The 16539-nt window shown below is 43.8% G+C and overlaps 3 protein-coding genes across 3 annotated transcripts in view; 2 read left to right on the forward strand and 1 right to left on the reverse strand.

The window, feature by feature from the left end:
- LOC104803404 (mucin-5AC-like) overlaps positions 1-390 on the forward strand; it is a 25786-nt gene extending 25396 nt beyond the window's left edge. Inside the window, exon 3 of the mRNA XM_019201294.1 lies at positions 194-390. The gene's annotated coding sequence lies outside the window, so the exon portion shown is untranslated. The remainder of the gene's footprint in view (positions 1-193) is intronic.
- A 752-nt stretch (positions 391-1142) lies between these two features.
- Positions 1143-1754, reverse strand: LOC104803417. The gene is made up of 2 exons (XM_010527349.1): positions 1615-1754; positions 1143-1500 (listed from the first exon to the last, which is right to left on the reverse strand). Exons 1-2 carry the CDS (start codon positions 1752-1754, stop codon positions 1143-1145), a joined length of 498 nt encoding a protein of 165 aa, XP_010525651.1.
- A 5512-nt stretch (positions 1755-7266) lies between these two features.
- Positions 7267-9172, forward strand: LOC104803408. Its single transcript, XM_010527340.1, has 2 exons — positions 7267-8875; positions 8965-9172. The coding sequence occupies exons 1-2, from the start codon at positions 8023-8025 to the stop codon at positions 8979-8981; spliced, it is 870 nt and encodes a 289-aa protein (XP_010525642.1). The 5' UTR covers positions 7267-8022; the 3' UTR covers positions 8982-9172.
- The last annotated feature ends 7367 nt before the right edge of the window (positions 9173-16539 follow it).

A 16539-nucleotide genomic window follows, 5' to 3' on the forward strand; every position in this document is an offset into this window, starting at 1 on the left:
CGGGATTCGGGTGTCACAACTTTTGGTATCAGAGCAACGTTCTATCCATGGGAAAGAATGACTCATACCCTTAAGGTTTTCACGCTGAAAAATGTTTTTCGATAGTCGTTTTAAAAGAAAACTGTTTTACAAAATGCCGTACATAATGACGTTCTACTCGTCGTCGTTTGCTAAGTACAACTACGTGATGCAGTGAAATGGCACCACGACGCACTCGGTCAATCATGGGAGACAACAGCGTACCCAACCATGACCCCCGTACTGATAGGTTCAGGGAGTTCCAAGAAGAGATGAGGAACGAGCTGCGTGTGTTCCAAGAGGCGATGATGCAAACGTTGCGGGCTCATATTCCGCCTCCACCACCAGCAGGGGGACCAGAACCAAGGGGGGAGGACTTACCAACGGGATTCGGGTGTCACAGGTCGGTTCAGAGGTAACATGCAAATGTTGCTCGGTCCGGAAAATGTTCCAGACCGATCGGTCCGGAACCATGGACCGATCGGTCCACACGTAAAAAGCTCCAGACCGATCGGTCCAGACGTCGGGATTTACTAAACTCGCTCTAATTAGGGTTTTAAGTGGCAAAAACTTTAGGGAACGCCTCCGAAGCCTCTAGGCACGACTTTCAGACCCTTTGGGGAGTTTTTGAGAGTTGAAAACCTAAGAGTTAGATCCCTGAAACCTTTGCGCAAAGAAGAACGTGTTCTTCAGTCCTAGCAGACAAGTTCCAACCGTTGGAATCCTTTCTGCCGTATTCTACCTGCCTTACGTGATCGGATGAACATATCAATTGATACAGGCCCAAGATCGATTGAGGTAAGCGTTCTAACGTTTCTACAAGATCATGCATGATAGGTTTTAGGGTTTCATCAAAATTTTGTTTTACATCCGCTGCGCAAACCCTAGAACTGATCTCTTAGGAATTAGATTCGCTCTTGAGATCCCAAGAAACCCAACACCACCTCTTTGCGACTGTGGTCCTTTGGGACATTCCGTTCTCCCCCACTCTTGCTCGGGTCAGCTTTCTTGGTCTTAGCTTGGGCCGAGTAGTCGGGCAACGATTCGACCACGATTTTCGCATCATCCAACGTCTGCGAACCGCGTCGCTAGAGCTCAACCTTGGCCCAATCCTTCAGTCCGTCCTAAAAGTGGAAAAGTGCGTCCTTTTCCGTCAAGTCATCGATCTCCAACATAAGTGTAGTGAACTCCTTGATGTAATCGCGGATACTTCCACTCTGTCGCAATCGACGTAGTTTCCCCTTGGCTTCATTCTCTGCATTGTGTGGGACGAAATGTTTCTGCAGTTTCGACTTGAACTGATCCCAACTCTGAATGGCGTTGAGTCTTTTTTCTCGATCAGTACACTTCATTCGCCACCACAACTGCGCAACATCACGAAGGAAGGTCGAGGCACTATTGATCTTCGAAACATCGTCGAAAACTCTCATGGCACCGAAATACTGGTCAAGGCCGAAGAGGAAGTTTTCGACCACTGGAGCACTGCATATGCCATTGTACATCACAGGCTCCAACCTCATCGTGGTGCCGATTTGTGGTTATGACATCATACTGGGCATGGATTGGTTGTCTAAGCACCGAGCTCAAATTGATTGCCAGAAGAGGACTAAATCCTTGGTGCCTTCCTTCACGACATCATTTTCCTGGTTGAGCTCCTCCATCCGGATGACAAGCTCGCTCACCCAGGTCTCATGAGAAGAGGCAAACTTCTCGAGGGAAATGATCCGACGCTCCATCGGGCCACTGGGAGAGGCTCTCTCCTTAGCCTTCGACTTCCCACATTTAGACGGAGCATGAGTCGGCTCTCATCCCTAAGGTTGTTCCTCTTGTTCCACCTGTTGCTCCGCAATAACAGTCACTTCAGCCGATTCACTCGCATGTCTCGATACACTGGCTTGGTATCCCAAATACGACCGCACTCTGATACCACCTGTCACGGAGTTAGTTATTTCACGAACTATCCGTGCGACACTCGTATAATTCCATTTGTAGCGAGTAAGCCTTTTGGATCGAGAATTTTAGAGAATCGGGCGTTATTAATGAAAACGTTCATACAAAAGATCGGATTACAAGGGACGTGTTTTGGGAACTTTGTCCAGCTTCGAATGGCCTCCCCATGCAACTCTCCTACTCTATTTATACATGAGCCAACTTTACAAGCCGACTTAATGGACGACCGAGATTTATTCGAGTGGACGGTCCAGATTGCGCCATGTGTCCATCTAGAACCTTCTCAGAGGTCGGTCTCACATCGGTTGTCCGAACGCTCTAGAAGTTTCTCGGTCTCTCTCGTCCGGTCTGTCTCAGACACGCTCGCAGAGTCTCTCAAAACTTCTAGAAATCTCTACATCTTCCCGATTCCCGATTTGTCCGGAATTCTCTAGAACGTTTTGGATGCTCCCGTACGCGGCTTCTGTGCCTTGTCTCGAACTTTCTCGAACCATCTCAATCTCGGACGGTTTGGGCCGCCTGATCTCGTGTTGTAATTTTTAGAGTAAATGAATGGGGTTTGTTAATAATCTCTCAAGAGATTCACAATTATATGTATTACGGATATGGTGGAGGAGTTAAATATTCATAAATGATATAATATGGATCGGTGAAACACATATGTGTTTGGCAGTAAAGTTGTTCGGCTCGTGAGTGAGGTACACCTCAACCCGAGTGGAGTAGAACTCAGTCTACATGACTAAAACGGATTTTCCTTTACAGAAATGTAACTCGGTTCCTGTTAGATTTGACACGTTCTGTGTTACTTTTCTGAAGAAAAACTCATTTTGTACAGAAATTTGACACAGCCCGGATTGGAAGTAACTCGGACCACGTCAGTAGTACCTCAGTTCAAGTCAGTTGTAATTCGGACCGAGTTACAAGTCTGTGAGAAATTCGTGTTTTGCTCAGAAAGTTAACAGGGCCCGAGTCAGAAGTAACTCGAACTGTGTTAGAAGTAACTCGGCCCGAGTCAGAAGCAACTCAGACCGTGTCAGTTTGCAGAAACACGAACTGATGCGATTCTTCGCGTGAAAACTGCAGATTTTGCAACTTTTAGTGATGTTCTTTGGTGTTTATATACTAAACACGTCAGAATAAGTTGAGTATGGATTGAATTCAAAATTTGAGAGATTTTGAGAGCACTTTCGGAAGTTTCTTGCAAAAACTCTCCCGAAAGCTTTTGTTCATCTTCTTTTCACGTTTTCTTGTATGGGCATTCTTGAACGAGCAATTCTAGAATGTATTTCTCTTCATTGTATCTCAGAATCGTATTCAGGTATTCCTTGCTCGTAACGGACGGAATAACAGTTTTAGGAAAGTGTCTACACGCCTTGAAGAGAAATCTGGTCCCTCGGTTTCGATTTCATTCCTCTTTTTCCGTTGTTTTCCTCCAGATTTATCAACAATCTAAAACCGTTATCCATTCGAGGATGACATCTTCTATGAGGGATTTGGCTACAAACTTTCACAAACTCGACAAGTTCGAGGGCGTGGGCTGCAGGCGGTGGCAGAAGAAGATGCACTTCTTGTTGACAACGCTGAAAGTCATCTACGTCATCAGCACACCCAGACCGGAAGAGACCGAAGATGAAACTTTGGTGCAGGCATGTATACGAAACAAATGGGACAACGACAACTACGTGTGTTGCGGTCATATTCTCAACGGTATGTCAGACAAACTCTTTGATGTATATCAACACATAGACACGACGAAATCCCTATGGGAATCGTTGGAGGCTAAATACGTCTCGGGCGATGCCTCCAAAAAGAGATTTCTTGTAAGTAGTTTTAATTCTTACAAGATGGATGACTCGAGATCGATTATGGAACAATTCCATGAACTACAGAGGATCTTAAGTCAATTTACACAACACAAACTACAGATGGATGAAGCCATAAAGGTTTCCTCCATTGTTGATAAACTTCCACCGAAGTGGAAGGATGTCAAACGTTCCCTAAAGCACCGAAAAGAGGACATGACCCTTGAGCAATTGGGAACACATCTTCGCATAGAGGAGGACCTCCGAATGCAAGATGGTAAAGGTGTTTCTCCTCCATCCACGGTTAATGTGGTAGAAGAAGAGAAACGCGGGGCCAAAAGGCAAAACAAGAAACCCTCTAAAGGTAATCCCAAGAAGAAGACAAAGTCAGATGCGGCTTGTTGGTTTTGTAACAAACCGGGTCATTTCAAACGGGATTGCTACTCGTAGAAGAAGAAACACGGGAAGAAGAGTGCAGATGGTCAAGGGAAAGACCTCGACCAACCCACTCAAGGTAAGAACGATTGTTTCTTGACAAATTCTATTATGAGTTTTGTGGAGAGTTTCTTGTTCAGGATGGTGACCAATATTGGTGGATCGATTAGGGTGCAACTCGACACATATGTAAGGATCGTGGACTCTTCAAGGCCTTCAAAGTCGTTGAAGAAGGAAGCATTCTTTACATGGGAAACGACTCTACGGCAAAAGTCCAAGGCATTGGACAAGTAGAGTTGTACTTACGTCCGGGAAGTCTTTAACACTTAGGGATGTATTGTATGTTCCGGATGTTCGAAGGAACTTAGTGTCGGGTTGTGTACTCAATCGGTTCAGGTTTAAAATGGTATTTGAGGCCGATAAGTTTATCCTTTCGAAAGGAAAAGTGTTTGTGGGACAAGGATATCTATGTAATGATATGTTCAAACTTAGTATTAATAAAGTTATTACTTCTTCTTTGTTTGTTGTTGACGATTTCGATGTTTCTGTGTTGTGACACGCTAGACTAGGACATGTTCATTACAAACGTGTTAATCTTATGTCGAAAATGGATTTAATTCCACCATGCACGTTGAATGATGAAAAATGTATTACATGCATGAAAACAAAAATAACATGTCATTCTTTTTCTAGCATAGAACGAAGTTCAGAAATGTTGGAACTAGTACATAGTGATCTATGTGACTTGCATAGTACACCGTCTTTAGGAAATAAGAAGTACGTAGTAACATTCATAGAAGATGCTACTCGGTTTTGCTATGTGTTCTTGTTGCATTCAAAAGATGAAGCTCTTGATAGGTTTAGATCGTATAAATCCGAGGTTGAGTTACAACTCGGGGTTAAGCTAAAGAAGCTTAGGACCGATAGGGGAGGGGAATACTATGATCCCACGTATTTTGAATCTGTAGGAGTGATTCATGAGACTACCGCACCTTACACACTGCAACAAAATGGTGTAACGGAAAGGAAAAATAGGGTCTTGAAAGAAATGGTTAATTCCATGCTTTCATACTCGGGTCCAAGTGAGGGTTTTTGGGGTGAAGCCATGTTAACGGCTTGCTATATTCTGAACCGAGTTCCATCTAAAAGGAACAAGGTAACCCCATATGAACTTTGGTACAAGCGAAAACCGAATCTGAATTATTTTCGGATTTGGGGATGTCGGGCGATAGTAAAAGTCCCAGAACCAAAGCAAAAAACTTTGGGAGATAGAGGAATTGAATGTATCTTCATAGGTTATGCTTTACATAGCAAAGCCTATAGGTTCTATGTCATAGAACCAAATGACTATATAGTCATTCACACAGTCATAGAATCAAGAGATGCATTGTTCAACGAAAGTCGTTTTTCTTCGGTGGATAAACCACTTAGTTCCGTACCTAGTCTGAGTGATCGAACAATCGATCAAGAGGATGGACCAAGTGAACCTCGTAGAGGTAAACGTATTAGGAAAGCAAAGTCCTATGGTCCGGACTTTCAGATGTACCTGGTGGAAGGTACTAATGAGTCAATCGTGACTCAGCTCGCTTATACATATAATATCAAGGGAGATCCTAGGACGTATGATGAGGCGATGAGATCGAAAGATATCGCGTTCTGGAAAGAAGCGATAAATGATGAGATGGACTCTATCATGAGTAACAACACTTGGATCTTAGTAGATCCTCCTGTTGTAGTTATGCTCATACGTAGATGAATAGATGTACATTTGTAATAAATGTTTATGAAATAATATGATTATTCGTTTATTATTATATTTGCATGTTCATTAATAATAAACAATATCCCTGTATTATTTGGAATAATACTATATGTCCTACTCAGTTATTATCGTGGAAACAATAATAAATGAAGACTAGTGTGACGTGTATGTATGACGTATTGGATACGTGCTACAGTCACAGGTGCACGTTTGGAACGTGTGACTGGTTGACCCACATGATGGTCAATTCATGGTCATGAATCAAAACCGACGTCATTATAATATCTCACTTTTGTCCTTTGATCTGAGATACCTATTGGTATTCCCCGTAATTTGTTTTGTGTCTTGACATAGTCAAACGTCACCTTAACACGGTCGTTATAAAAGGCTATGCTCAAATGCGCAACGGATTACGTGGTGCGTCGTAGCGTATCAAGATGGGAATTTGTTTCTCCTGATTACGGGATAGATATCATTGGCCACTCGGTGGTTAATCATGCTGTAAAGTGCTTGGCCAAGCCATAGATGTTGGACATCTATATTAACAGATGATTAATGGACGAGAAAGCGGTCGAATTGGTTAAGGTTGATTGACACCATGTCTTACGTTCGACTGGTAATATATCGCGAGACAAAGGGATATTAGTTCGATGATATTGTAGGCACAATCGAGGTAATAACTCGGTTTAACGTGTGTAGTTGATATGTCTTTGCTAGAGACCACTATCAACGTGTACGGTAAAATAAGATTTTGTTGTTACAACCACGTTAAACGGGGCCTACCGGACCACACACATAGGGTTATACCGGATTTATATATTTGATATATGTCGGTTATAGGCTCGGGGATTTTTTTTCCCGGCCCTATTTATTGCTCGGTTATTTTGTCAGTTTATATTCATGAGATTAGTCTCGGTGTATGTGATACATTTTCAGAATACGAGATTCATTTCGTATGACGTAATACATTCATTAAATAAGGTTCATATGAACTTATTTAATGAAGATAAATCTATCTCTTCGTATTCTAAAACCTATTAAATGAACTTGACTCTTCGTTTGCTTTGAGATTTCTGTAAATTGACATCAGATGTCAGTTCAGAAATCATCGGAAAACAACATAAACATAAAACCCGACAAAAGAAAAGTTCCCGAGTTGGAATACAAAAAGTCTCGTATTGCCTAAACCGACGAATTCCGAGGGTACTAGCATACTGCCTCTCCGTTTCTGCATTTGAATGTACGTTTTACCACACATATTACGATGATCTGGCTAGTCTAGGTTTAAATTCATGCAATTGTTGTATGTAATTATTCCGCTGCACATAAACCTAGACAGAAATTATAGCTACGATTAGATCGTTAGGCTCTTCGTTTTCCTTCAGTGGTATCAGAGCCTAGTTCACATCGTAATACGTGTTGACGTTTTAAGTCGGAATTTTAAATTCAGAGAACATAATTTAGAATTATGCATGAATTCGGGTTTGCATGAGTACGATTAAATGTTAATATAGTTGGACTATCATTAACGACACCAAAATGAATTTGGAATGAAATGAAAATATGTTTTCAGTCGATGAGTCGACACTTTGATATAAAACCTCTCGTAATAATTTAAACCCTTATACCGCCCACTAGTATGACACTTGTCAAACTATCGATCGTCCGTGTCACGAGATAATTTGCTCAGCAGACGTGTCGGATTATCTTTAGAAGGCAAGATAGTGAAATGGTGGTTCACTTACGTAGGAACGTGGTTCGGGTTTAGTTAGGCTATAGGAACAATTCCGGCCTAATGGTATAAGATGAGTTTGAACATGCTTTAAAACTCATTAGGGGTCATGTTTGACATGATTGATTTGATAAGTCTACCTAAATAACATAATTCGTCGTGGGATAATTTGCTCAGCAGACACGACTGTTATGTGAAATATGGACCTTATCCATCACTAGAAATATTTTGAGGGTTATTTCTTAGTGATAAAATTTGAAATATGTTCGTCTGTCCCCGTTAGAATAGTTCTAATTAGTTGCATATCCTATTATGTAGAATCAATGGCTAACAACACTCCCACAAACCCATCCTCATCTAGCTTGAGTTCCTTCATTCGTTCCCTGATGGAGCGTGATCGGTTGTCTGGGAACAATTTTCAAGAATGGTTGCATACCTTGAGGATTGTCCTCAATCAAGAAGGCAAAGAGTATGTCCTTGAGCAACCTTTCCCGACAAAGGAACCAGATGATAAAGCCGAGAAAAGCGTGAAAGACGCTTATCAACGGCATGTGTGGGACAACGTCGATGTCTCTTGCTTGATGTTGGGATCCATGAACTTTGACTTGTCGAAACGGTTCAGCAAGGTCAACTCGTTCGAGATCCTTCAGGAACTGAAATCGGTGTTCGAGGCGAATGCTGATATTGATCAGTATAACACTCTTGCTACATTGCTTGTTTGCCGTCTGGCACGAGGTTCTCCTGTAGGACCTCACGTTCTCAAAATGAAAGAATATTTTGAGAAGCTCGAGCAGTACGAGATGGTGTTCCCGCCAAAGGCTGTGACCGAAATCATCCTCCACTCCCTGCATGATGGGTACAAGCAGTTCCGAATGAACTATAACATGCATGGGATGAACAAGTCCGTGATGGAGCTTCACGGCATGCTCAAATCGACCGAGTCTGATCTCGCATCCGAAAAGGAGATTCTCATTGTTTCGGGAAAAAGTTCACCAAAGAGAGGACGAAACAAGGATAAGGTTTCTGACCAATCCGCAAACGTTGCGAAAAGGCGCTTGCCGAAACCAAAAGAAGGTGATTGCCATCATTGTGGCAAACCGGGGCATTGGAGGCGTAACTGCCCTGCCTATCTGGAAGATCTGAAGAAGAAGAAGCATTCAAATGCTTCAACTTCAGGTATATATGTTATTGAATCGCACTTGTGTACTTCTTCTTCCTGGGTGTTAGACACTGGGTGTGCATCTCACATTTGTGGAAATGTGCAGGCGATGCGAAGAAGTAGATCATTGGCAAAGGGTGAAGTCGAGCTTCTTGTCGGAAATGGAGCAAAAGTTGATGTTGTTGTCGTTGGGAATGTTGACATACTTTTACCCTCTGGACTTGTTTTGGAACTTCGTAACTGTTACGCTGTACCTGCAATAAGCAGAAATATTATTTCCGTTTCATGTCTGGATGCTGATGGTTTTAAATTTATAATTGAGAATAGAATATTTTCGATATTCAAATCCAGTATTTATTACGGTAATGGTTACTCGTTTAATGGATTGTATATTCTCGATTGTAATGATGCAAGTGAACGTGTGATTTATAACGTATCTACTAAACGGTTTAAATCTAACGATTTAAACCCAACTTTTCTCTGACACTGTCGTTTAGGCCATATTGGTGAGAAATGTGTTTCCCAACTCCATTCGATTGGTTTGTTGGATTCGTTCGATTTCGAATCGTTCGAGAAATGCGAGTCTTGCCTTATGGGAAAAACGACAAAGCAACCTTTTTCGGGAAAAGCTTCTCGGGCTATAGAGCTTCTCGATCTTGTACATTCAGATGTATGTGGTCCTATGAGAACGCTCGCTAGAGGAGGCTATCTGTACTTTGTGATATTTACTGACGATTTCAGTAGATTCGGGTTTGTGTACCTGATGCATCACAAATCTGAAACGCTTGAAATGTTCAAGGCATTTCGGAATGAAGTACAAAAACCAGCTCGGCAAGACAATTATAACCTTGCGATCTGATCGTGGAGGTAAATATATGAGCCAAGCTTTTACTGACTATCTATCGGAATGCGGAATTATTTCGCAATTATCTCCTCCTGCTACGCCACAGCGTAACGGTGTATCTGAGAGGAGGAATCGTACCTTGTTGGACATGGTTCGGTCGATGATGAGTCAGGTCGATCTTCCATCTTCCTTCTGGGGATACGCACTAGAAACCGCAACTCATATACTCAATAGAAGTCTGTCTAAATCGGTTGACAAGACTCCATATGAGATATGGTGTGGGAAGCATCCTAACTTGTCTTACCTTCGGATTTGGGGATGTGACGTTTACGTGAAACGTCAAATCGCTGATAAGTTAGCGCCAAAATCCGATAAGTGCATATTTATGGGTTATCCACGGGAAACCATTGGATACTTCGTGTTTCTCCCTGCGGATAACAAAGTGTTTGTTGTCTGTAATGGGAACTTCTTAGAACGAGAGTTCTTTGCTAAGAGGGTTAGTGGGAGCACGGTTGATCTCGATGAGATTCGAGAACCACAAATAAGTGTAGAGCCAAGCGATAGAATTGACTCGGATATTAACGATATTGACGTCGGTCGTATGGTTGGACCATCTGAGTCCAATATTGTTGTTAATCCGAATTTGGATTCTATCAGGATTTCAATTGAGGCGTGTGACCTCGGAGGTCTAATAGGGAAAGCCGTGTACACAGCTAAGGATGTTGGATGGAGTGGGATGGGAATGTTAGCTCAATCACCGGCCTTGTGAGGCACTCGAATTCAAGCTAAGATTCAGTGGGTGAGATGGAGATAAGGAGGAAAGGTTTTCGGACAAACCGAAAGCTGGCTCGGACACACCGAAGCCCTTCGTCGGACACACCAACGGGGATAACGGTTTGGAGATTACAACTCAACAAACACAGCAAGCTTAAGCTCGAAAATGGCAATAGATTTCTTAGGTAATGAGTTCTGAGAACTTACAAGGATAAATAGCAATCTCAAACATTTCCAACAGCTCTTAGCATTCAAAGCTAGATAAGCATGCAAGCTAGGTAATTAATGCTCTCTTAAGTACACAATATAGCTGTTGGATAATGACATAATTCTAATGTGTTTCTTCAGCAATATCATGGACCGAAATCTTCAATAAGTGGCGTGCGTGGGCTGCTCCAAGACGGGCTGGGCTCATGTCCTTGGAACGAAGTTCGTCCAGCATGTCGGAGACGAATAAGGTGATGCGTTCGCGAAGGGCACGCGCCTTGGCTCGAGTGAGGGGTGGATCGGGCCTGTGGTTTGGGCGTGTATGCCTTGGCCTTGGCTCAACTAGAAGTTCCCCATCACTATTGAAGATATGCTCGGCATTAGGCAGCTCCTTGCGTTCCAAGCTATCCCGCTCCCGCTCCGTGCACTCCAAGCTATCTTGCTCCCGTTCCGTGCGTTCCAACTCTTTGTCCGTGCGTCCGGTCTCCATGTCCTCATCATTCCCTCCCTCTTGAGAAGTTTTCGCCCACAAAAATTCATGACCTGCATCAAAAGGAAGTAAATCAGCAACGTTAAAAGAACTAGACACGTTATACTCACCTGGAAGTTCAAGTCGGTAGGCGTTGTCATTGATGCGCTCGATAACTCGGAAAGGACCATCTCCTCTGGGCGCAAGTTTGGACTTGCGTTTATCAGGAAAACGCTCGGGCCTAAAGTGTAGCCAAACCCAGTCTCCCTCCTTAAACGTCATTGCTTTCCGGCCTTTGTTAGCTTGACGGATGTATTGCTCCGTCCTTCGAGCAATATTTTCCCGGACCTTCTGATGGAGTTGCTTAATGAACTCAGCTTTCTTTTCTCCATCTAAGTTTACTAACTCATCGTTGGGTAGTGCTAGAAGGTCCATAGGCGTGATTGGGTTGAAACTGTAGACGGTCTCAAATGGCGAATGCTTAGTCGCGGAGTGTGAGGCCCGATTATAGGCGAACTCGAGTGTGGAATGCAGTCAACCTAATTGCCTAGATTTTTACCGATGGTGGCGCGCAGGAGTGTAGACAAGGTACGATTCACGACCTCGGTTTGTCCATCCGTCTGTGGATGACAAGTAGTCGAGAAGACGAGCTTAGTGCCGATCCTTTTCCATAAGGTCCGCTAGAAATGGCTAAGGAATTTAGAATCCCGATCGGACACTATTGTCTTAGGAATACCATGTAGCCTTACGACCTCCTTAAAGAATAGGTCGGCTATGTGCTTGGCATCGTCCGTTTTAGCACACGGAATGAAATGAGCCATTTTGGAAAACCGATCGACCACTACAAAGATGGAGTCCTTATGTTGGATCTTAGGAAGTCCTAGGACAAAATCCATTGATATGTCTATCCATGGCTGTGTAGGGATTGGTAACGGCATATAAAGTCCATGAGGTTGTACTTTTGACTTAGCTCGGTGGCACTCGACATACTTAGCACAAAACCTCCTAACGTCTCGCTTAAGGTGCGGCCAAAAGAAATGCTCTTGTACGATGGACAACGTCTTATCTACTCCGAAATGTCCAGCTAAGGCACCATCATGAGCCTCACGGAGTATCATATCTCGCATCGATCCTTGCGGGATGCATAACCTCTTATCTCGAAAGAGATATCCATCATGTAAGTAAAATGGTCCATAAGCACCATTCCTACATTCTTCTATGATGGATTTGAAATCGTGATCGGTCGAATACTGCTCCTTAAGGATTTCAAATCCTAGCATCCGAACCTCCATGACTGATATCAAAACATGTCGTCGAGATAATGCGTCGGCTACGACATTGTCTTTTCCCTTTTTGTATTTTATGATGTAAGGGAATGTCTCGATGAACTCCAAGCACTTAGCATGTCTTCGCTTAAGTGTGGTCTGCCCCTTAAGGTGTTTCAATGTTTCGTGATCCGAATGCACCACGAATTCCTTAGCCAACAAGTAATGTTGCCAAGTCTCTAAAGCTCTTACCAAAGCGTATAACTCCTTATCGTATGTGGGATAATTAAGGGTGGCCCCGCTGAGTTTCTCACTAAAATACGCTACGGGCCTCTTTTCTTGCATTAGGACAGCTCCTATGCCAATCCCCGATGCGTCGCACTCTATCTCAAAGGTTTTGTCGAAGTTCGGGAGAACTAAGATGGGTGCGCTAGTGAGGCTGTCCTTTAGAACTTTAAAGGCTTTCTCTTGTGCTTCTCCTCATTCGAATGTCACGTCCTTCTTTATGACCGCGGTAAGGGGAGCTGCTAGACTACTAAAGTCTCGCACAAATCGTCGGTAGAAACTAGCCAAACCGTGAAAACTACGCACTTGTCCTATCGTGGTAGGAGTCGGCCAATCTCTAATGGCTTTGATTTTTTCCTCGTCGACTCTTAACCCCTTTGAGCTGACCACGAAGCCTAAGAATACGATTTCGTCGCATATAGGCTTTCTGTTCTAAGTGTGGCCATTACTTGTTCGAGGTGGGAAACATGGTCCTCTTCGCTTCTACTATAAATGAGGATGTCATCAAAGTACACCACCACGAACTTTCCTATGAAGGCTCTCAGGACATGGTTCATGAGCCGCATGAATGTGCTCGGGGCATTAGTTAGCCCGAAAGGCATAACAAGCCATTCATAAAGACCTTGCTTGGTCTTGAAGGCGGTTTTCCACTCGTCGCCTTCTCTCATCCTTACTTGATGATAACCACTCTTTAGATCGATCTTCGAAAAGATTGTGGCTCCACTCAACTCATCAAGCATATCGTCTAGCCTAGGTATGGGATGCCTATACTTAACCGTTATATTGTTTATCGCTCGGCAATCCACACACATGCGCCAAGTTCCATCTTTCTTTGGCACTAAAAGTACCGGAACAACACATGGACTAAGGCTTTCTCGGATGTAACCTTTGCTCATGAGCTCTTGGATTTGCTTTTCGAGCTCTTTAGTTTCCTCGGGGTTCATCCTATAGGCTGGTCGGTTAGGCAAAGGTGCACCGGGTACTAGATCAATTTGGTGCTCTATCCCTCGTATCGGGGGGAGGCCAACCGGTATTTCGTCGGGAAAAATGTCCTTAAACTGCTCAAGAAGTCGGCTTATAGAAGGGCTATCATGGGACGTTTCGGTCCTTATGCTCATGAGGTCCTTGAAGACTAAAAGAAGGACATTTCGTTCTTGTCGAATAGCCTTACCGACTTGACTAGCTGTGAGATAGAAATTAGCCTTCTTTGACTCGCTTTCTTTAGCTAGTTTGAGCTGCATCTCATGCACCTGAGATGGACTAAGACGTGCTAATACAACCTTCCTTTTGTTATGAACAAAGGAATATTGGTTGACTCGTCCGTCATGTATCACCTCTCTATCAAATTGCCATGGTCGTCCTAAAAGGATATGACCGGCTTGCATAGGTACAATGTCGCAAAGGACTTCGTCTTGGTACCTACCAATGTTGAACGGAATCTTGACCCTCTCGGTCACTTTAATTTCTCCGCTGTTGTTAAGCCATTGCAGCTTATATGGGTGCGGGTGTTTCTCAGTGGTTAGACCGAGCTTCTTGACCATGTAGGCACTTGCGACATTTGTACATGATCCACTATCGATTATCATACCGCATACTTTCCCTTGAACGGTACAACGGATGTGGAAAATAGTCTCCCGCTGGGCCGTTTCATCCGGGTTGACCATAGTGCTAAGCACTCTCCTAGTGATGAGCAATTCGCCGCTATCCGGATATTCGATCTCTTCCTCGAGATCTTCGGCCTCTTCTTCGTCCATGGATTTGTATTCCCCTTTGTCCGTAATGATCATGACCCTAGCATTCGGACAATCGCGGGCCATGTGACCTCGCCCTCGACACTTATAGCAAATAATCTCCCTAGCTCTAGTGTCTTGAGGTGCCTCGAGGTTTGGTTTAGTTCGGGATGTTTCAGGGATTTTCCTTTGTCCCGTGTGTCTTGCGGGGTTCTATTCTCATGGTTCTCTCGTCGAAAGGGTGGGGGAGGTGTAGTGTTTGTCGTAGTTCCACTAGAGTATGCCTTCGTCTTACTTAGCCTAGCGTTCTTACGCTTTTCTTGTTGTTCGACTTGCACGGCTAAGTGTAAGAGCTCTTAGAGGTCATGGTATGATTGTCGCTCAACTTTTCGAGCAACCTTATCCTGCAGTCCATCTAAGAACTGAGCCATCACCGTTTCCTCGTCCTCGTCTAACTCTAGCCGGCTCCTAATGTGTTCGAACTCTTCGAAGAATTCCTCTACCGGCCTTGTACCTTGCGCTAGACGCCTATACCTTCTTTGAAGGTCTCGATGGAAGTGCGGAGGGACGTAACGCTGACGCATGAGATTCTTCATCTCACGCCACGTCTCAACCTGAGCATAATGTCCACGTCTCCGCTCGGTTACCTCACGATCCCACCAGGCCAGGGCATGCTCGGCTAATTGGGTGGCAGCATATTGCACATTTCTACGCTCCGAATAGGAATAACAATCGTAAATGTTATCCATCCGTCGCTCCCAATCTAGATATGCCTCGGGGTCTACTTTTCCTAAGAAAAGGGGAGGTTTAAGCTTGAGCTCCGTTTGCCCATAATGACCACGAGGTTGGTCTCGGTTCGGTTCATCTAATTCGGTGTCATTGTTCCTACGGTTTTCCCTAACCCTTGCCCTTGGTAAGGTCCGTCTCATGGGTGGTTCATCCTGGTCCGAACACTCATCCTCTAATCTACCTCTTGGTCTAGGGGTTCTAAGCCTTTGTGGCTCGTCATAATCCGATTCATCCTCATGTACTCTAGCTCTTGCTCTAGGGGCTCTACGCCTAGGGGGTTCCTCTCGTTCCGACACATCAACATATTCTCTCGCTCTAGGTCGGGGTCGTGACTCATATTCACTCTCGGGATTCACTATGGGATCCGGAACAATAGACCGCCTTTGCCTTGAGGGGCCAATATGTTCTCGTGCATCTATTTCCTTCCCCGGTCGCACTTGAGGCCTCGACTCCTCTATCTTGTCTAGCCTATCCATAATCTGTTTAAGGGCTCGGAAGATATCGTTTTGGCTAGATCCGACCTCGGCACCATCATTAGACACATTGTTTACACTCATCGCTCCCTTACCACAAGAAAGAACGTTCGATTTAGATCCACAAACGACGTTGCGAGTTTGGGCAACAATTCACGTGCAACAACCAATTCTAAATGTGATTCCAAGCAACACTCAAAACGTGCAATACACAACACTTATCAGTCAATCTATATGCCCTTAAAATAGAACCAAAACGCGATGCACAACAGAGCACAAATGATGATTATACCAAATGATGCAATCTGCGATTTCTATTCAGGTTTATGGTCCGAAATGTCTCTAGAGTAGTTTTCTATCGATGGAGCAACAAATTAACAGTCCACAAGCAGCAATTTGATTGATCAAACACAAGAATTCTGCAACTTCTAAACCGAAAAAGGCACAACAAACAACACAATCAGATTATAGGAAGATGAACAGCCACTTTTGAGTTGAATTTCGATCTGAAGATGAGGTGATTTCGGTTTGCACAGTATGTAGATGGATAGACGATTGAATTACGATCAAATGAAGATCAAATTTGTTTCAAAACGCAATCAATAGCCCACTCAAATACAAACAGAATTCTGCTCACACTGAAACAGATTTTTGCTAACAATACGAAACGAAAACGTATAGAGATGGAAAGATATCACCGAGGGGAAGCTGCGACGTCCTGTGGATAGTTGAAGCTCTGATACGAAAATGATGTAAGCTTCGAACTCGTGGATATAAGCTGGCTCGAACAACGCAATCACCGGCACAAGTATTGGCACTCGAATTCACGTGTTTCGGCTAAGGAT

This window comes from Tarenaya hassleriana, unplaced genomic scaffold, assembly GCF_000463585.1.
Source record: "Tarenaya hassleriana unplaced genomic scaffold, ASM46358v1 Cleome86, whole genome shotgun sequence".
NCBI classification, from domain to species: Eukaryota; Viridiplantae; Streptophyta; class Magnoliopsida; order Brassicales; family Cleomaceae; genus Tarenaya; species Tarenaya hassleriana.